The sequence below is a fragment of the Nicotiana sylvestris genome, chromosome 10, assembly GCF_000393655.2.
Source record: "Nicotiana sylvestris chromosome 10, ASM39365v2, whole genome shotgun sequence".
Classification (NCBI taxonomy): domain Eukaryota; kingdom Viridiplantae; phylum Streptophyta; class Magnoliopsida; order Solanales; family Solanaceae; genus Nicotiana; species Nicotiana sylvestris.
This window is the reverse complement of record NC_091066.1, coordinates 126155940-126178140: the sequence shown is the minus strand read 5'-3', so window position 1 is coordinate 126178140 and position 22201 is coordinate 126155940. Positions and strand designations below refer to the sequence as shown.

At 32.8% G+C, this 22201-nt stretch overlaps 1 protein-coding gene across 2 annotated transcripts; it reads left to right on the top strand.

Moving 5' to 3' along the window:
• Positions 1-4757: 4757 nt before the first annotated feature.
• On the top strand, positions 4758-7895 carry LOC104219190 (transcription factor bHLH90). Of its 2 annotated transcripts, none has more exons than XM_009769825.2 (8): positions 4758-5114; positions 5343-5528; positions 5642-5720; positions 5846-5914; positions 6120-6674; positions 6753-6977; positions 7090-7278; positions 7679-7895. In XM_009769825.2, exons 1-8 carry the CDS (start codon positions 5023-5025, stop codon positions 7742-7744), a joined length of 1461 nt encoding a protein of 486 aa, XP_009768127.1. In that variant the 5' UTR covers positions 4758-5022; the 3' UTR covers positions 7745-7895. The 2 variants fall into 2 exon arrangements, with proteins under 2 accessions (XP_009768127.1, XP_009768125.1); XM_009769823.2 differs by having other exon boundaries at positions 5834-5914.
• Positions 7896-22201: the final 14306 nt, after the last annotated feature.

Here is a 22201-nt window from a genome sequence, read left to right as displayed (position 1 = left end):
TGTAACTAATGGACATATTATTTGAATATATTGTCACCTGTAGAAGCGGCAGAAAGCCACAAACGTCTCTCTGTGTGCCGATTCAAGCCCGACACATCTGCATGTACAGGTATGAGATGACAGCACCACCCCAGCTGTAGATGGTTGTATCCTCGAACCGGGCAATATGATGCAAAAAACGGAGGCTCACTAGGTTCCCCGAAGTGTTCGGGAACATGACCCCCCCCAAATAGAAGGAGCAACAACAGCCTCGTATATCGATGTACATCCACCTCCGCTGACTCGTCGGTGATAGTATGGTGGATCTGCACCAGGTGGTCTCTAATGGGGACCAACTGTATACGACTGGACCCAGACGCTGCCTCCTCGTCCTCCGGCATGAAACCCGTGAGCATGTGCAGCATATCCCAATATGCCTGCCGCGAATAATATCTCATGATCGCAGGCAGTAAAACTGGCAAGCCATCAGCGGACAGGCCATATAAAATCTCAGCGTCCTGCAGTGTGATGGTGGCCTCGCCGATTGGCAAATGGAAAGTGTGCGTCTCCGATCACCGGCGCTCAATCAAGACCGTGATCAAAGCATAGTCGAGTTGAATCCGGTCAATCCTAATAATCCTATATAATCCCATTTCCTCCAGGTAATGGACCACGCGGGGATGTAGAACGCGGGGAGGACTCAAAAACTCCCATAATAGATCCACTCTCCTAGCCCGGAAAGTCTGCATAAGCAACTGTCCGTCCCATATATACTCGGATCTATGCTGGGGCTGTAGGGCTAATAGATCCAACGTCTGAGGGCCGGGATGTATAGTCGCGTCCATGTCGTCAACTGTAAACTATCATTAAACTATCATTAATAATTATGTGTTTTTATTATAATTTAAATTCATATTTTTTAATAACTTAATTGTACAAATTATATATATATATATATATATATATATATATATATATATGTGTGTGTGTGTGTGTGTGTGTGTGTGTGTGTGTGTGTTTTTATTATATATATATATATATATATATATATATATATATATATATATATATATATATATATATATATATATATATATATATATATATATATATATGTGTGTGTGTGTGTGTGTGTGTGTGTGTGTGTGTGTGTGTGTGTGTGTGTGTGTGTGTGTGTGTGTGTGTGTGTGTGTGTGTGTGTGTGTGTGACTTAATTGTACAAATTATATATATATATGTGTGTGTGTGTGTGTGTGTGTGTGTGTGTGTGTTTTTATTATAATTTAAATTATTATTTTTTAATAACTTAATTGTACAAATTATATATATATATATATAATGTGTTTTTATTATAATTTAAATTCATATTTTTTAATAACTTAATTGTACAAATTACTAATTATGTGTGTTGATACAATTATTAACTTAATTGTACAAAGTTTGCATTTTCAAATACCAGTATAAGATACTTAAACAAAAAGAATTCTAAGCTAAAATACTACACATTACTACGCTACAAGGCTATAAATTTTACTACGCTATAAGGGTCTACATTTTACTACGCTAAAAAGGTCTGAATTTTACTACGCTAAAAAATAATCTAAACTAAGCATAAACAACAAATAAATTTAATTGCAAATAAAATACAAAACGGAATAAAAAAATATATATATATAAATCAGGATATTAACAGACAAATTTATTTTACTAATTTCTATTTTATTAGAAAACACTAATATTAAATTTGGATAAATTTAACATGCTAGTTTCGAAAGAAAAAAAACACAAACCGAAATAGAACACATACAAATCAAATAATATACATACTAATATTTTTTTTTTACTGAAACGGGCAGAATCGGGGATGGTGGGGGGGGCAAGAAGTGGGGAAGAGTTTTAAAAAAATGGGGGATGTATGGAATAGGAGAAGAAGACGGAGGGGTATAAAAAATCTATGTATAGCGCCACAATGCCTGGCGCTATACATTAATGTGCTATGTATAGCGCCAGGTATTGTGACGCTATACCTGGCCATGTCAGCTTTTACAGTATAGCGCCACAATACCTGGCGTTATACATTAACGGTTCCGTTACTGTTAATGTATAGCGTCAGGTATTTTGGCGCTATATATAAAAACGTAACTTTTTTTTTTACCACCTATTTGTGTAGTTTGAGTAAAAAAAACCACATTTTGGTTCCGGACTCTATTATTCGCATCAAATTGGCAAATTTTCACATCGTCCCACAATCTGATTTGATTCTTTGCAAAGTGGAAAGTAAGAAAACGGAAAAACCAAATAGAATAAAAACGGGAAAAAAGAGGAGGTAAAAATTGTACCATCTTCAGATAAAGAAGAAAACTAGCAGAAAAATGGCATCTTTTACGAACTTAGCACAAAGTACAAAAACACACCCAACAAAAACGTACTTTCTTATTCTTGTTCCCTCAAATGTTTTTTTAGCACGATGATTATTTATCTTGCCTTCCTCCTAATTATCGGTTATTATATAAAATAAAGTTAATGTAATTACTTGAATTCATCTGAGTTAAGTCACTTGGATTTATATAAATATAAAATCTTAAGATATCAAATGGCAAGAGTAAATATCACATAAAGTACCTGAAATTTTACCTCTACAATAGTTAAGTTATAAAATTATTTTTTTGTCATATTAAAGTAATTGGTTGACTTAACTTTGTATAAATCCTAGAAAATACAAATGAGCGAAAGGCAAATTTGCAGCGTTGAAATATGACACATCACTTGCATGGTCATCTCTTTGCATCTCTGTAAATTCCACACTAGAAAAAAAAAATTATTACTGAATGACTTCTATATATACTGCAATTTTTCTTTTGGTGGTTTCATTTAGATGTTTTCTGACTGTCCGTTGTTTAAAATATGGATATTTGGATAGTCAAAACTTTTACATGGTACAATTTTTTAAAATTTCTTAACGTGGAATTTACGTTGTGGCAAAACATTAGTGATCTATTGAATGACATGTCATAATTTGTAGCCGAAAATTTGACTTACAGTAATTTTAATTTTCTAAGCAATTCACACATTGTTTAATTACTTTAACTTGAAAAACAGCTTCGTGACTTTATTTTATAATGGGTAAAATACGTACATTATATAATCAATGTAAAATTAACTCTAACATCTTACACATGCCATTTGGTATCCTAAGATTTTATGTTCATAAAATTAAATTACTTAATTCAGATGAACCCTAATAATTATTTAACTTTAATTATCAGATTGTGCATTGGTATTTATCACAGAAATTTTTTGTAATTAACTTATAAATGATTTAATTATAGAAATACTTTTTTATGTTATTGATATTTGGCTAAAAAAACATATAGTACGATAATAATTGCCTCGTATCTTAGTGTAATAATTAAACTGCATTGAGAAGTGTTGAGCTTAATTGTGTTATTTATCTGTGTATGAGTGATTGGAACAAGAGTGAAGAAGAAAATAAAGCAGTGCTATCCCCAGTGCGCCGCATTAGCCACAACACCCAAATCAGTGATCTATTGAATGACACGTCATAATTTATCACCGAAGATTTGACTTTATGTTATAATGGGTAAACTACACATGTTATATATTCAAGGTAAAAGTTAACCCTAAAACATTACACATACCATTAGGTATCTTAAGATTTTTTGTTCATATAATTAAATTACATAATTCCGAAGAACCCGAATAATTATTTAAATTTAATTATCGTCATATTGTGCATTAGCACTTATCGCAGAAATTTATATGTAATTAACTTATAAATAATTTAATCATATAAATATATTCTTATATTAGCAAAGTCTAAAAATATGTAAAGGTAGGGGGTGTCAATGGTTCGGTTCGACCGATTATTTTATAAAATTTATATCATACCAATTTTCGGTTATTCTATTATGTACAACCAAAATTAGACTTTTAAAAACCGTATCAATCATGTCCGTTTCTCTTCGGTATCGGTGCGGTTCAGTTAATTTTCTGTATTTTTTAAATATCATTTAAAAGTTACAAGTAGAAGCATAATGCAATAACATACCTACTTTTATAGGATTTATCAAAAATTCTGTAGACATTTTTACTATTTAAAGAGTGATGAACTAAGAAAACATGAAAGATGACCAAAGTATAGATTCATCAACTATTCTACAGCAACGTAAAAGAAACTAAGCAAAGATAAAAAAAATATAAATCACACGGGTGGAAAGATATTAAGCAAGCTCGGACTCAAGAATAAAGTCTATAGAAGATTAAATATTTAAAAATATAAATTTAAATCGTACGAAAGGAAACTTATTCAATACATTATAGTTTGCTACTCATAATTATTAGATTACCTTGTGTCTTGCTACTGACTATGTTGGAAATAATTTAGTTTCGATAGGAGTAGTATAATAGGTTTGGGAATTAGGATTTTGAGTTTAATTAATTGTTAGCTTGTTCCGTTTTATAATTTCAAGAGCCCAAGGAAAAATTTAATGTCTTATTATTTTTAATCTTAATATATAAATATATATTTTTCATGTAAATTTATTCAGTACGGCTCGGTATTTTTTTAATATATTTTCATAAAATAAAAAATCTATCCTAATTGTCAGTACAGTTATAGATTTAAATAAAAATCTGCGATTTTATTTAAAAAAATCTAAAAATTAGTTCAGTTCGATATGATTTCATCGATTTAGTCGATTTTTAAATATCCATTAACACTTTCTTGTGTAAAGGCAGTAGAACCATTGCATGCCAAGTCCGTTTGTCTTCTGTGTAGTCTTCGGTCAACATTTAGCCCCAGCGTACTATTCTGTAGGTTACAGAGGCCGGCCATAAGATGCCACTGACAATGATTTTGTGCTGATTATTGGATACCCCAAAATTGGTTAGAGCTGTTGTTTGGCTAAATAAAGGCAGACATTATAAGCCACTTGGCAGAAACCATTTTGGGCCCAAGTCACTGCCTTTTCTTTAGTATTCAAATTGCAAAGAATTCATTCAGAAGAAAAATACAGTTTAGCCATGGAAAGAGCATTGGAATGGTTAAGGCCACTTGTTGATTCCAACAATTGGGAATATTGTGTTGTTTGGAAGTTGGGTGATGACCCTTCTAGGTAAGAGTTTAACTAAAAAGTTTTTTTTTTTTTTTTTGCATGTATACATATAAACTGTTCAATCTCTTTGACATAAAAGAAGCTTCTAATGTTGTGGCAATGGTGGTTCAAAAATTGCTTTACGTAGCAAAATCGAATCCTAACTGTGATGTTGTTGAATTTTTTGTTCTGCCACTGCAGTGAAAATGATTGCAATGTGTATGAGAAATTGTCTGTGTGTGTGTTTAGGTTTATAGAATGGATAGGATGTTGCTGTGCTGGAGCTAAAGCAGTTGATGTCAATGTGAAGAAAGAAAATGGAGGACAGCTGACATTCACTACTCTGTGTAGAGATAGCCAAATTCAGCATCCTATTAGAACAAAGGCTTGTGAGGCTTTAGCTCATTTTCCTCTTTCTATTTCCCTTTATTCTGGGTATGTTTCTATTCTTGATATTTGTACTTCCTTTTCATGTATTGCTGTTTTATTTCAAGCTACATACTATAAAAGGCATGAACATAGACTAACTTGAAGATATGTAAAAACAGGATTCAGGGAGAGGTAGTAACATCAAATGAACCAAAATGGATTAATCATACTGAGGTGTCCAATTCAAATTTGTCTCATGTAAGTACCAACTCTGATTTTTTTCATTTATTTATGCCTCAAACTTAAAATCTTTACTGAACTCTCAAGAATACTTATAGTAATGTTTTAAATTGAATTTGTCGACTTGTTAGTACCCTTGGCAGGAATTAAAGGGTACCTTAGTGTTGATCCCAGTTGCTGGTGGACTGGTTGAGCTCTACAATTCAAAGCTGGTAAATCATTCTCTATTAGGTTTTAAAGTTAATGCAAGATGTGAGATAATGTACTTCTGATAAGAATGGTATTGATACAGAGGATTCATACAGCCTACATCAACTAATTTTGGATTGAGAGTTAGCTACTTAATTGATTTTGCCATACTATATGCACCAAACTTAAAGTATAACCACTCTTCTTATATCATTTGCTTTTGAGCAGATATACAAAGATCAAAAGACGATTGATTTCATTATCAATCGGTTCAAACTTGGTTCAGAAAATGCCAATAGTTCCACAGCAAAGAGAGAAGATCAACCTCTTGATTCCTTTCCCTTTGAGAAATTGCTGTTTTGTGCTCCTCCCCTGCAATATACAAGTTTTCCTTCAAGTGCGCCTCTTATTTCTCAAGTATCTGAATCTAGTGCTAATCCTAGCATTCAAGGATCACCCACTGGTTCCATTCCTTCAAATGAACTTACCTTGTGTCATTCAACTTCTGACCATCTGTCGCGAAACATACCTTTAAGCCGATGTAGTGACGGGGATTTTGAGCACACTGAGCTTCAGTGCAGTGGAAACTTGTCAAGAATGGAAGGTACTGTTTTTCCTTGGAACCAAGAAAATTATATAATTGCAGGAGATGGCTACACAATGGGTAAGAAAAGACAAAGAGGACCATATCAGTCGAAGAATCTTGTCACTGAGAGAAAACGAAGGAACAGAATTAAGGATGGTCTTTTTGCTCTACGAGCTCTAGTTCCCAACATTTCCAAGGTTGCTAATTAAGTTACTTATTTGATAATTAAGCATGTACTTCAAAATTTGATACCATCTTTGTTGCTGTTTCTTCAGATGGACAAAGTTGCAATACTTGGAGATGCAATCGACTATATAAATGAATTGCAAGAAAATGTGAAGTTATATCAAGCTGAACTCAATGAAATAGCAGCAGAAGTTTCCAACAATGAAAGTTCTGAAGTGGTTCTATCAGACATGAGTGAAATGTCCAAAGTTACCGGACCAGCAAATGAGAAAACACAAATTTCACTTAATACAACTAAAAGGACAAGAATGGAGGTGCTTGAAGTCGCTACAATTCTTAATTCTCTTATTACTAGATTTCACTGTTCTTGATTGAAGCCATATGTTTCCTTATATTGCTATAAATTAATCTGCATGATGTTATTAGTTTTTGATGAAGGGGCAAGTGGAAGTGAACCAAATTGGTGCAAGAGAGTTCTTGTTGAAGGTCTTTGGATCACATAAACCCGGAGGATTTACTCAGTTGTTGGAGGCTATGAATTCCTTAGGACTTGAAGTAGTAAATACGAATTTTACCACTTCTGGAGAGGAGATCTTGAGCATTTTCATAGCAAGGGTAAATGTCATTTCTCAATAACTGCTGAAATAATTACTATATACTGAGAAATGCAGCTGCAATCATGTCGGATCCTCCAAAAATCCATAAAATTTGGAGGATATACACGGGGTGTGATAATATTTTCGAGGATCCGAGCAACACAGCTCAGTATTATGTGATTTGACTTCAAAATGTATCTATCATGTCCTTTTTAGGGCTTAAAGAGAATACTTCATGTTTGATTTGAACGAATTTTTTAGATTATCGGTGTATGTTAACCAATTATAACATGCTACGTAACTACCCTCTTTTTTAAATCACAACGAGGTTTATTATAAATCATTTAGTTGGCTTTTAAGTAATCTGATGATGCAGAATTTGATGTTTCCACATGCTGACATCCGTTTGCTTCTTGCAGGCAAATGAGAACAGAGTTGTTGAAGCACAACAGCTGAGATCCTCACTTATTGAGCTGACAAGTTGAACATATCTATTGTTGAGCTATATATTCTGCTTAGCTTGTAGATCAATCATTTAACTTATTAGCTACATAGCTTCTAGAGACAAATCATTGACTATGTATAAAGATTGAGGATAATCTCGACTTTTGAACTATATATATGAATTGAAATCTAGGATTGAGGAGTCTCCATGTATGTTGATCCTAATGATCTTGTCCAAACTCCAAACATGTGCACTCGTTTTGATATTCGAAGGAAAAAGATATCTATCCACAGTTGTGTTTATATCTATGTAACTCGTAATGAATACATAACATGTGTTTTTATTTAGTCAACTTATGCATATTCTGATCTCAAGGTACTTAACCATCTATATATATATATATATATATATATATATATATATGTATATATATAAGTGGGAAAAATGATGCTGACTTGGCATCTCTTTTTGCCCAAAAAACCTATTTATCTTTTTTCTCAATTTTTTGGATTTCCGTTCCTTTTTCTTCCATTTACATGCTACATTAAAAAACATAAAAGACATTTAAATGCTCTTAAATCTTAATCATATTTATTATATTGATTGAATCACTAATTAATGGGATCATTATAATTTTAGATGAGTTACAAACTTTTCACCTCCTCATTCACCATAACATCTCCTTTTTCAATAAATTCATTCATATAGATTTCATATATATGTTGTCAATCCTCATTTTTGAGGCCTGTTATACGGTCCAATTGGTTTCACATTTCTGGTGCTAACGGGGGCTTCCAAGAGTATGTTAATTAATAGATTATTGTTTTAGTTGTTTGGCTTCCTGTTATCATTTAGGTATATCAAGTGTGGTTTAAAGTACATTTTGTGTTAAAGTAAAGATTTTTGTTCTTGATGTGCTTTACTTTGTCCATGGTTTTTCTCTTTCATAGGTAATGTGATTCTATATTTGGTATGCTCTTTAATTGTTGCTATGCTCTTTGTATAATATATATGACGGAGGAATTAAATTGGCTTTTGCTTCATGTTTTCATGACATGCATTTTATCTTTTTACTTTCTTTTTTTTTCAATTTCTCATATTAAACTAATTTACAAGTGAAAATTAGTTTAGTATTTGCCATGTTTCTTCTTTTTCTATATGAACTGATCTATAAAATGAGCACTAACAAACTCACGGTTATTGACTTATATTTATAATCGTGCGAAGCGCGAACAAGTTAACTTGTTGTATTATATAATTTGGTATAAATATTGAATGTGGATAAATTTTAATAGTGATTTGAACCACTGTTATTTTAATTTTCAAGGCCATTAGTACTTTTGACCATGGAATCTCTACAAAACAAATGTCTGACTTTTACCGAGTAAATAGATAAAACTGAGATGTAACTTTAACACATCACCTTTTATGGTGCGGCCCTTTCCCAGATTTGCATCAATTCGTACATAGGGCTATCCTAATTTTATTTTCTATTACTTTTAAAACATCTAAAAGAAGACAAAATCCTTGTTTGACAATTATACTTCTAAGTGCTGACATCCAGGAATGTTTGATGAGGAAACCTTAAGCAAAACTTGCTTCCAAAGTAAGCAAGATTAAGGAAGAGTTTCTTACTTTCTTTTGGATTGCTTCACGTACTACTCTATTAAAGTACTAATAACTGTTTTATTATTCTATTTATATTTAGGTTTACAAAAGTCTTTAGCGAAAGGAACTGGCTGACTTTGGGGATGGACAGTAATCGAGTATTTATTGCTTACAACTTTATGATCGTGCCTTTATGAGAAAGTAATATATCGTGCTACTATAGAATAAAATAAAAAGAATAATATGCTATATTAGGACTTCAAATTCGTGTTGATATTTTCAACTTATGATTTGTGATCAATGAGAAGGCTTTTGAAGAGTCAAGGGTTAGTTAAGGAATTTTAAGTGTTAATAAGACTAAATATACATAATTGAACAAAAAAGCTAGCCCCGCACGTTGGGTGCGCTTGGGCATACAGCCAGACGCTTGAGGTATAAGTCTCGAGGGATAAAAATCCCACACTCACAAACTGCCCAAGGGCATTTTGCGAGTGCCTCATCTCTGACGAGCCCCCATTCTAAGAAAGAACCTAAAGAAATAAAAGAATTGAAAAGACCGAAAGGATAGAATATAAAGAGAGATATGGAAAAGTTGAAAAGTAGGGGATCGATAGGACAGTAGTAGGATGGTATTTCCCGTACGAATGGATTAGGTATAGGTGGAAGGAGATGAAAGCTAACGCTTAAATAATGTGATGATAGCTAAGGACTATTTTTTACAGATTTAAAAGGAAGAGTGTATCATGGTGAAATACAAGACGTAACAGACGGCGAGGAAGGAGATACGGCGTTAGCAAAATCCAATACACAATATCCCAATGGGGCATTGTTGAAATCTGCCACTAAAACATTGCGTCTGAACCCTCCCCATCATGTTGTAAAATAATCTCCATAGTGTAACCCGATTTCAATGAAGTATGTTAAACTACATGAATAATATTTGTAGTCAAAGCTGGGGCAACATTTTTTGTCTATAGATATTAATTATTTTAATCATGAAAAAGCTATTTATAGTTTTACCACTCATTTAAGAGGAAGGCTTTTTCACATTTGAAAAAGGTTTTTTTTTTATACAATATTTAAAACTTATTTACTAAAATTATCCAAGTTTTGTATATTACCCGCCCCAAACAAATTTTTCTTACAATTTTTGTACAATTCATTATTAGTGCCTTAAATTAGGGGATTCTTTGCTTGTAAAAGGGCGTAATTGAAGGAAACGAAGTTCAAATTATCCTTCCATCTAAATAAGACTTCTTCCAGTTGTGTGTTACCTAGTTTAAGCCATAATTACTGCAACTCTTCTCTCTCTTAGCCATAATTACCTTTTTTTTTTTTTAAAATGTATGATACAACATCATACAAATTAAAAACAAATTTCATGCAAATTTAATACAATATTTGATATATCTACAACAACATACATACTAAAAATAAATTTCATACAACTAATTATACAGCGTACAACTTTCACACATCATTCTTACCCAGTTAAATATAACTATAACATCATACAACTTAAATACAATTATCGTACAAATTTTATACAATATGTCTTTTGTATATACTTTGCAAATAATTTGTATGTAGTGTGTTCTTCTGCTTCTTCTTCGAACTTCAATCAAAAAATCCAGCCAAATCAAATCTAATCTTCACCAAATACCCTCAAAATCGAGATATAAACTCCATAGAATATTTCAATCGTTTGCAATAACAATCAGTCCAAGTCTTTTTGGAAATTCGAATTTGAATTCAAAGTTTCGAAACTTTTTAATGGCTGTCAATGATGGAGAGTCAAATATCTTCAAAATTTATTGATTGACAATTTCAATTCGAACAATCCAGCTAAATAATTAATATACATCTACTGCTAGCCTGTCATCGAAACATCAACAAGAAAAGGGAAAGCCAAGAAAAGCTCCAAACTCTAGCTATGGCAAAATTCAAATCAATAAAAAATTTCTTCGCCATTATTAGAGAAAATTATGAGCTTTAGAAGAAAAAACCTTGTAGAATCAGCATAGAAAGAGGGTTGATTTCAATGAGAGAAAGAGGAAAATCCTTTAGAAAGATTGGGTTGTCTGGGTAAGTAAGAAATTGTGAGAATTTTTCAGGATTCACTAAATTAAAAGGCTACAATTAAGGGATACTCATTTAAAACTAATTTGTATATAATTGGTAAATTGTACATGACCATGTAATTAAATTAAAACTTGATTAGAAAGGGTAAATAAGATTCATATGCAATATAAGTAGGTAAAAATTCCTTTGAAAGGGAACATCAAAGTAGGGGTGCTTATCGGGCAGATCGGGGCGGTTAATTATGCTTAACGGTTCGGCTTTATGATTATCGGATTATAAATGTAATAATCCGCTATCTATCCAATAAGCCAATTGGCGGATTGGTATCGGATTAACGATTATCAGGCGGTTTATCGGCTAAACCAACTAGAAAATTCTTGAACAATCAACACCAAATGGCCATGATAAGATGACATGTCGATGCTTTCAGATACGGGTGTACAAACCGAACCGGAAAACCACACCAAACTGAAAAGTCAAACCAAACCGATTAAAAAATCCGACTAGATTTGGTTTGATTTAGTTTGGTATTGAGTAAAAAAAACCCGAACCAAACCGACATATAAATATATAATTTTTATATATACTTTTAAGATTTTATAGAGAATTTTCTATATAAAACTATTTAAAAATATTTGGGATTATCTTGCTGGATATAATATTTAATAGTATATGAAGTGCTCCATATTTATTAACCTTAAATAATGGGTTGTATGATCACTTTCTCATCAAGTGTTACTGAAATGTGTCAATCTCTTTGTTGTTCCATATTCATATCATATGTTAATATCCACTAAATTGTTATATCTTTTCAAATGTGAAGTGATTATTATTATTTAGGTATCATATTGATTTTTATGTTTAATTACTAAATTCGGTTAACCTTGAAAGTGTACATCAACCAAACATTACTGTCAGACGGCTAAAAAAATAACTATTATGTATTACTAAGAGAATTCTCTCATAAGAATATTTTAATAGATAATATGTTTGTCAATTTTTTATATTTTTACTAAATATATATTTACTTATAAACATTTAACAAAGTAAGATTGAAATAATATTTAAGTAATAAAAAACCCGAAAACCCGAAAAATTCGACAAAATCAAACCAATTCAATCTGATATAGTTGGTTTGGTTTGGTTTTGATAAAAACCGAACCAACCCGGTCCATTTACACCCCTACTTTCAGATTAATGTCGGATTCAAATTCAAAAGATTGTCTTGTTAATCTAACAGTATTTTTGAAGAGTCGTCTTCCAATCTTGTACATACAAAAACTATTGATAAAGAAAACATAACAGATACCAACAAATTTATGCAAAGAACATAAAGTTCTAGCTCATCGCACCGTACAAAATCCAGATGAGCATCCTAAACTTGAAGAAAAATCCATCTTACTACAGCTCTGCCTAACTTTACTGTGCTACAATATGAGCTAAATGTCTAGATTTTGTCATTTTAAGTTGAACAACACAGAAAGCTCAAACCAGCTGAACCAACACAAAGCAGCTGCAGAGTCGTCTTACATAGAGATAAAAGTATAAATATAAAAATTCTTAACGGGTTACAGTTAATCCCATAAGAAAATTGAGTAATCCGCCCCCAAACTATTAAGCCATTAATTATAAAATCTCAATCCGTTCACCATCCATTACCCCAATAATCCGATGTCAATAAGCCAATAAATCTTCATTCGATTCGGTTCGATTAGCGGTTTCGGTTGGTTTTGAACAGCTCAAAGGGATTTTACTACCGTCCAGGGGTCCAGTAAATACTCCCCTGAATTGTAATAGGTAAATTAAGAGTAGAGCAATTAATGTTTTTTTTTAAATATAAGAAATTTGTAGATATTGCTAATATCTTGCATTGCTTTAGTTAGTGTTAACTGCGCTCCTTTAACTTATTCAAAATTGACTGTAACTGAGAATTCAATTTCGTTTTCATTGTCAACTAATATCGTGTGTATTACTAGGATTTTTGACACTTACAAATGCAGACTGTTTGCCTTTTAAGATGCCCTTAATATGTCACTATGTAGGCATAAACCTTCTCAATATTCTTTTATTAGATGTAATTTCTTGTTTTCTTTCGTCTTTGCGGTCAACATAAGTCTATTTTTTGGTTTGGCTACACACCATATTGATTAAACCTAATCCATTAAACAGTATTAGAGTTTGAATTGCACTTTATTAATGCATATATATATACAACAACAATTGCTATATTTTTACCCAAACAAGTTAGACCGGTTATATGATCTTTACTGATCATAATTATTCATTTTAAATTCTCAATCTGCTTTATTAATGCATATAAATATGATTATGTTAGTAAAAAAAAGAAATTTAGTCAAAGACATTGAATTTGGAGCTTATATTAATATTGTGCTCAGTTGGGACAACCAATAGTTGCGAAACAAATAGGTTGCATTTACTACTTTTATTGTGTGTAATCTAGTAATTGAATTGCTTAGTGACCTCCTAAAGCCTATAAATCTTATCGTCAGAGTTGTGTCACCTCAAAAGTCTAGAATGAAAACAAAACAAAATTCGTTCAACTCTTTCATGGTGGAAAGAAAGAATTAAAGTGAAAGAGAATTAGGACATGGATTCAAATGATAGGAGTATGGATACATGTGTGTCTGCTCTTGAGGCACCTTGTCTTACCAGCAGTTCTACGAGGCCTACACAATTTAGAAAGAGGAAAAATCATATCAATAAATCAAAGCATGAACGCTTGCTTTAGACTTCTTGATTATCAATTCGAGAGAAGATATTAGAAAAAATATTTTGTCTTATTTTCAGAACAACATTAATAATTATGTAATAATTTTAAAAGCCGTATTGGCCTAGTTATTAGTGTTGTTCTGAATAAGATAGATTTTTTTTTTCTCTAATATCCCCTCTTAGATTGATTATGGAGGAATCCACTAAACACGCCTTCATGTTTTAATTCACCTGTGTGAATTTAGTTTTCCTCTTTTTAGGTCGCACAGACCTAGTAGAACTGCCGAAAGAGAAGGTGCCTCAAGGCAAGCACACATGCATCCATACACTTATCAATGGAATCCTTGCTCAAGCATTCTCGCATTTTAGTTCTTTTCTTCTCTGTGGAAGAGCTGAATGAATATCGTTTTAGGTTCAATCTTATCTTTTGAAGCGGCACTACTAAAGCGAAAAGATCTGTAAAATTTAGGACTTTTCTAAGCAATCTAGTTATAGAATTATTCATGTTGTTCGAAAACACATAATCTTTTTTAGTATCTTTTATTGAATTGATTATCTGGGAATCCGCAAACAAGCCTCCATACTTTGATTCATCGATGTGTGTTTTCCTCTTCTATTTCTTCTTTCTTCCACTTTTGTTTTTTTCTTTTTCAAGATCATGACAGAGTTGAACGGATGTAGATTTATATTCAATCTTAACTTTTGAAGCGGCGCAACCAAGGGAAAAAGTTTGGTAGGGTTTGGGGTTCTCTTAGCAATTCAATTACTTTATTACACATTGAAAAAGTAATATAAAATCACATATTTTGTATTTGTTCTCCTAACCAAGCGCAAAATTAAAATAAGCGCCAAATTGAATATTCTTGACTAAATTTCTTCTTACATACATAATTTTATTTATATGTACTGGCCTTAAAGTATGCACTTTGCGCGTGAACCTTATCTCAATGACAATACAATTTTAAATATCACATACATTATTAAATAATATGTTTGAATTATAAAATAAAATTAAAGAGAAAGTATAAGTTCTTGAGAATGATGAATACTGATCATATTTAGCTAGTTCCATAAATGAAGAAATCTTACCTTATAAAAGTCCTCTAATATCTCGTTGTATTTCAACGACTTTATATATATATATAGCGTTTACTTTTCAATCGACTTTTTAATACAAAAACCAAACTTTTTAATTTTCTCCTTGATATGTCAGTCTGTTAATTTTTTAATTATAAATTATAGATATTAAAGAAATAAGTAGTTAATAAGTAAAAGCAATATGCATTATAATTTTTGTAACAGATTTATATATGTTATTCTAATTGATTTTAAAATTTAATAATATTATGTTACGGTCCGGATTTTTCACCCTCGGGAATCGTGATGGCGCCTACTCGTGAAAGCTAGGCAAGCCGAGTATTGTCAATTCATTACCCTTTTTATTAAGCATGTTCAGCAATTCAAAGTAATAAGTGATTAAAGAGCGGAATAAATTAAATAACCAGAAATGCGAAAGACGAAAACTTAATAATTCAACCAAACATTTCTACATAATCTAAAGTACAATACTACCCAGAATTTGGTGTCACAAGTCACAGACTATCTAAGAATGCTACAAATAAGGTCTGAATGGAAATACACAAATCTGTCTCTGAATAAGTAAAAACATAAAGCGAAATGATAGCAGGAGACGCCAAGGCCCGCGGACGTTTGCAGGACTACCTCGGATCGCCTGAGTGGACTGAAGACAGCACTCTCACTGCCATCCAAACGCTCTGGTATCAGTATCTGCACACAGTGCAGAGTATAGTATCAGCACAACCGACCCCATGTGCTGGTAAGTGCCTAGCCTAACCTCGGCAAAGTAGTGACGAGGCTAGGACTAGACTACCATATTAACCTGTGCAGTTAAATAATATACAGCGAAAAATAAAAGTAGATAATTACAGCTAAAGTTGGGCGGGGGAAACATGATGCGGGGAGTAACAGAATACCAATAGAGAAATGCAAGGAACGTCATAAATCAATTACCACCAAAAGATAAGGAAATAAGAAACAAGTACATATGTAATACCGTTGCAGGCGTGCAACCCATCCCATCTCATATAATACTGTTGCAGGCGTGCAACCTGCTCCCATTTCATATAGTATTGTTGCAGGCGTGCAACCCGCTCCCATTTCATATAGTATCGTTACAGGCGTGCATCCCGCTCCCATTTCATGTAGTACCGTTGCAGGCGGGCAACCCGCTCCCATTTCATTTACCATCACCAATCATAAAGAAAATCCCGACAAGGAAACAATAATTTAACAACAACATCCCGGCAAGGGAACAATAATATAACCCCAATATCCCGGCAAGGGAACAATAATATAACAACAACATCCCGATAAGGAAACAATAATGATAATCTTTATATGAAGCACGAATAACCACAACGGAGTCACAACAATTACAATACAAGACTCACGGGCATGCTTGACACCGACATATAGATACTCGTCACCATGCCTATACGTCGTACTCCACAATTAACACATAGCAAATAAGAGATGACAATAAGGTTAGACCAAACACTTATCTCGATGCCACGAACACAATTCAAGCCACAACTACCGCTACCTCTTGATTCCACCACCAATTCGCTCGTATCTAGCCACAAGTTACTTAACTATATCAATAAATGCTTAATGAATTAATTCTAATGCATGAAAATAGGTTTTCTAAAGTTTTTCCCAAAAAGTCAAAAATCGCCCCCGGACCCACATGGTCAAAACCTGAGTTTCGAACCAAAACTCGATTATCCATTCATCCACGAACCCAAATATATAATTTGTTTTGAAATCAGACCTCAAATCAAGGTCTAAATCCTCAAAATTTGGAAAACCTAGGTTCTACCCAAAACACCCAATTTCTCCCTTGAAAACCCTTTATTTTGAGTTGATATCATGTGAAAAGATGTTAAAGATTGAAGGAAACGAGTTAGAAATGACTTACAATCGATTTGGAGAATAGGTTTTCTTCGGAAAATCACCCAAGAGAGTTTATGTTTTGAAAGAGTTTGAAAAATAAAGAATTTTCGGCCAAGTTATGATTTACACAGGCGCAGATATCGCAATTGCGATGATATGTTCGCAATTGCGGCAAAAAGCTTTGCAATTGCGAAGGATGCCTATCTCTGCTTTATTAGCAAATGCGAACCATTGCTCGCAAATGCGATGTCTGCTAAGGTCGCAATTGTGAAGGTTCCCTACCCAGCCCAGTCTTCGCAAATGCGATGGGTGTTCGCAATTGCGAGCCAAGCTTCACAATTGCGAAGCCTGCAGACCTGCAACACATAGCAGCTGAAACCTGCAATTTCCTAAGTCCAATTTCACGTGGCCTATCCAAAACTCACCCGAGCCCTCGGGGCTCCAAACCAAACATGCACACTAACTCAAAAATATCATACGGACTTGTTTAAATCACCAAAATAACATCAACAACTATAAATTTAGCATCAAAATTAAAGAAAATCTCAAGAACTTTCGAAGTTTCAAATTTTACAACTAAAGTTTTGAATCACGTCATATGACATCCGTTTCTTATCAAATTTTACAGGCTTAACTTAAATCACATATAAGACCTGTACCGGGCTCCAGAACCAAAATACGGGCCCGATACCATCAAATTCCAAGCACATTTCATTTCCAAAAACTTATATTTATTCCAAAAATAATTTTCTTTAAAAATTTATTTCTCGGGCTTGGGACCTCGGAATTCCATATTTTCCTACAGACCCTCCGGGGCCGTCAAATCACAGGTTCAGGTCCGTTTACCCAAAATATTGACCGAAGTCAACTTAAATTCATTTTAAAAGCAAATTTTTATCATTTTTCATAGATTTTCACATAATGACTTTCCGGATACGCGCCCGGACTGCGCACACAAATTGAGGTGAAACAAAAAGGAGGTTTTAAGGCCTCGAAACACGGAATTCATTTCTAAAACAAGCAATGACCTTTTGCGTCATCACATATTAGAACTTCTAACATATTTAAAATTAAGAAATAGTTAATAATCTTAAAATTTTATTTGATTTCAAAGTGCTAATATTTTAGTACAATACAACAATATCGTTCCTACGAATTGTTAAGCATTGTACTATTAATAATTCTGATGAAAATATAACTGTAAAAATATTAATTTAGAAAGAAAAATAGGATGATGGCCACAATTATTTAATTTGAGTGAATCTAAAACATTTATTTGTATTTTATTTTTGGTTTTGAAATTGAAGAAACGGAAGCCGAAGTGCAAAATGAAAAACAGTCAAAGACTAATCTTTCTATTCCTTTTCTTTTTTAAATTATTATTACTTTTCCTTTTTTAAATATGAATATTACACATAATTCAAATAAGGAAGGTTTTAATACATAAGATATAGTTGACTTTGAAGTCCTAAATATTAGGATAATAATTAAATGACTATTTCTAAATATTAGAAAAATAATTAAAATGACTATTTTGTTTAGTGTGAAAGCTCTTTTTTAAAGAGTAAAAAGGGGGAAGAAATTCAAAAATAGCCAGATTTACAAGTGGTCATTCATAAATAGCCACAGTTTCAAAAGTAATTGAAATTTATTCACTTTTCATGTAAGATAAATTTGAACGAAAATACTGTTCAAAATCCATAAAATACTCCAGTATAATATACTGGAGTTCTAGAATAAGTATACTGGAACTCCAGCATATTATAATGGAGTTCTGGCATAAGTATACTGGAACTCCAGTATAATATACTGGAGTTCCAGTGTAATATACCAGTCCAGTATAATATGCTGGAAGTTCATACATAGGTGCTCCAATCTCCAGTAGTTATGCTGAAACTTTCCGCGTGTTGGAGTTCCAGCATAATATGTGTGCACCGATCTCCAGTATATTATGCTGGATCGGTCCCTGTTGCAACAAAATAGTAGCTATTTTTCAATAATTTTACACACGCTGACTATTTTTGAATGACCAGTCCGAAACTGGCTAGCCCTAGCTATTTTAACTAAAAAAGGCGAACGACATTTCGTTAAGGGACTTCGTGCTTTTTATATAGTACGTCTTAGGGTACGCGCTTTGTGCGTATTTTCCATGTTAATGAGTAAATAATTTTTAAAAAATTACATAAATAGTATCAAATGATATATCTGAACCATAAAAAAGTGTAACTTCCTGAAAATATGTTTATAAATTCTATTTAGCTGGCTCAGTGAAGAATAAATCCCACCACATGAAAATTTTCAAAGTTTTATAGGAATATCTTGTTAAAACTATTGCTATTTTTGTGCTTTAATACCAAAGACAAATAAAGATTGCTTTTCACGATACGTCTTTAAATAAAACAAAATTTAAAAAATTATTTTTTTTGCTATTTTTGTGCTTTAATACCAAAGACAAATAAAGATTGTTTTATCACGACACGTCATTAAATAAAACAAAATTAAAAAAATTAATTTTTTTGGTCTTTTAAAAATATAGGAATGAAGAGGTTGACCTATAACTCTTACAACAATAAATAAATGATTAACAATATAAATTCTAAAAATGACTAATGTTGAGTTAAACACTTACAAAGCCTTTAAAATTTTCATAATATTCATAATTGTTAGATGGTCAAAATGGGTTAAAAATTATAGGTAGTCAAACTATGGACCACACTTTAATGACATAAGTATATCTTTCAAGAAAATAACATATAATTTGATGTATATTTCCTTTTGAGTGAAAGCGAATATTGAATGGAACTTTGAATTGCTTTATCGAATTCTATGTTTGTGTCCTTTTTGGAGTTTAATATATATTACTGATAATATCAAATCTCTATGAGTTTAGAACAGGGCAAAGAATACTGTTACGACTCGGATTTTCCGCGCTCGGGAATCGTGATGGCACCTACTAGTGAAAGTTAGGCAAGCCAATCAACTGAACTATCTACCTTATTTTCATTTTTAATTCGATAACAGTTAAGAGCCAAAAATTAGATAACAACAGAATTGAATAAGCGGAAGGCTGCATTTTAAAATTTTAATAATACTGCTAATACCAATCCATAACAAATCTACCCAAGACTGGTGTCACAACTTCAAAGACTGTCTAGGAATACAACAAATAAAGGTTTGAAAGAAATAAATACAACATTGTCTCTGAAAATAAATGAAGGGAACAAGAATAGTAGATAGAAGGAGACGCCAAGGCCTGCGGACGCCTGCAGGACTACCTCGGGTCGCCTGATGAACAAGAAACAACAATCTCACTGCGATCCGAAGTCTACAGCACTGGGATCTGCACAAAAGAGTGCAGAGTGTAGTATCAGCACAACCGACCCCATGTGCTGGTAAGTGCCTAGCCTAACCTCGGCGAAGTAGTGACGAGGCTAGGGCCAGGCCACCAAATAAACCTGTGCAATATAGCGTACAAAAATAATAGGAGGCAGATAAAAATGATGACAACAATGATCAACCAGTGATATAAATAGCAGCAACAAGAACACCATAAATGTTTCTCAATAAATAATAGATACAAGTGCAATCAATTAATCAAGTCCTTCAAATATAAATTTTTCGCCTATAAATCCTTCAAGTAATAATCTCTAAGATAATATGCTTTTCAATGAATATATTTTGAATATATTTCCTTTAAATAAATATCTTTCAAATAAGCATCTTTCGAATATAATTCTTTCGAGTAAAGGTCACCTTGTGACGCCTCATTTCATAATCATAAATAATATAGGTCTCAGCCCACTTTCATATTTTCACGGCACCTCATGCCCATATTTGTATCACAACCGCACGGACAATTCACGTGCCATTAAATAAAACCATAATATTTTCCCCGGCACCTTGTGCCACATATTTCTATCTCACATTGCACACCAATATTCTCATGTTACTCAGTTCATAGGTTCCATAACCCAATACAATTAAGAATGTTCAAGGAGCCTCATTCACTTAACATAAAGTAGAGTACAACTTCCAACCCAATTAGGAAATCAACAAGAAAAGATGAAGTCCTTTTTAGATATCATTTGATAAAGAAAATACCCTTTTCAATTTAATTACAATATCGAATGAATCATTACCTTTAAAACGAGAAATCAATAAATCAAAACATAGAAGAAATTCCCTTTTAAGTAAAGTACAACCTCAAACTGTTTAAAGAAAATTTAATTGAGAAATCAATTGAGTTAAAAATGTAACAATTGTTGAAATTTGGAGTATTGAACATATAAAAAAAATAAGGCGAGGTATTGTAAACACTATGAATTTCAACACAAAGGATCACAACAGTAAAGAGATCTAAACAGTTAATACACTTGAATTGTTAATAATAAGTAAAGATAGGAAGGGAAAAACATGCTTCGGGGAATAAAAGGTAAAACAGAATATCAAGAGAATTATAAAGGAATCAAAATTCAATCACTAAGAAGAATAAGAAAAACAAAGGCAGATTTCACTTTCTTTTCACATCTTGTTGCAGGCGTGCAACCCGATCCCATTTCCTGTATCTCGTGGCAGGCATGCCACCCGCTCCCATTTCATGTATCTCGTGGCAGGCATGTCACCCGCTCCCATTTCATTATATCTTGTGGTAGGCGTACCACCCGCTCCCATTTCATTATATCTTGTGGTAGGCGTACCACCCGCTCCCAGTTACAAGCCAACAATAATCACAAGGAATCCCGGCAAGGGAACAAGAGAAATATAACAACTTCCCGGCAAGGGAACAATGATATTTCAACAACATTCCGATAAGGGAACAATAATATCAAACAAACATCCCGACAAGGGAACAATACTATCAAAACAAACATCCCGACAACGGATCATTAATATCAAACAAACATCCCGGCAAGGGAACAATGGTGATAATAACATATGAAGCGCAATAAACCATAACGGAGTCATAACAATTATAATACAAGACTCAGGGGCATGCTTGACACCAACATATAGATACTCGTCACCTATACGTCGTACTCCACAATTAACATGTAGCAAATAAGACACAACTCCTAATCCCTCAAGCTAAGGTTAGACCAAACAC

What these genes read in the sequence shown, in the direction of transcription:
- LOC104219190 (XM_009769823.2), top strand. Translation starts at nt 5,023, where the DNA reads ATGGAAAGAGCATTGGAATGGTTAAGGCCACTTGTTGATTCCAACAAT. An exon ending in TTGGGTGATGACCCTTCTAG is followed by an intron (nt 5,115 to 5,342) that starts GTAAGAGTTTAA and finishes GTGTGTGTTTAG; the next exon opens with GTTTATAGAATGGATAGGAT. An exon ending in TGAGCATTTTCATAGCAAGG is followed by an intron (nt 7,279 to 7,678) that starts GTAAATGTCATT and finishes TGCTTCTTGCAG; the next exon opens with GCAAATGAGAACAGAGTTGT.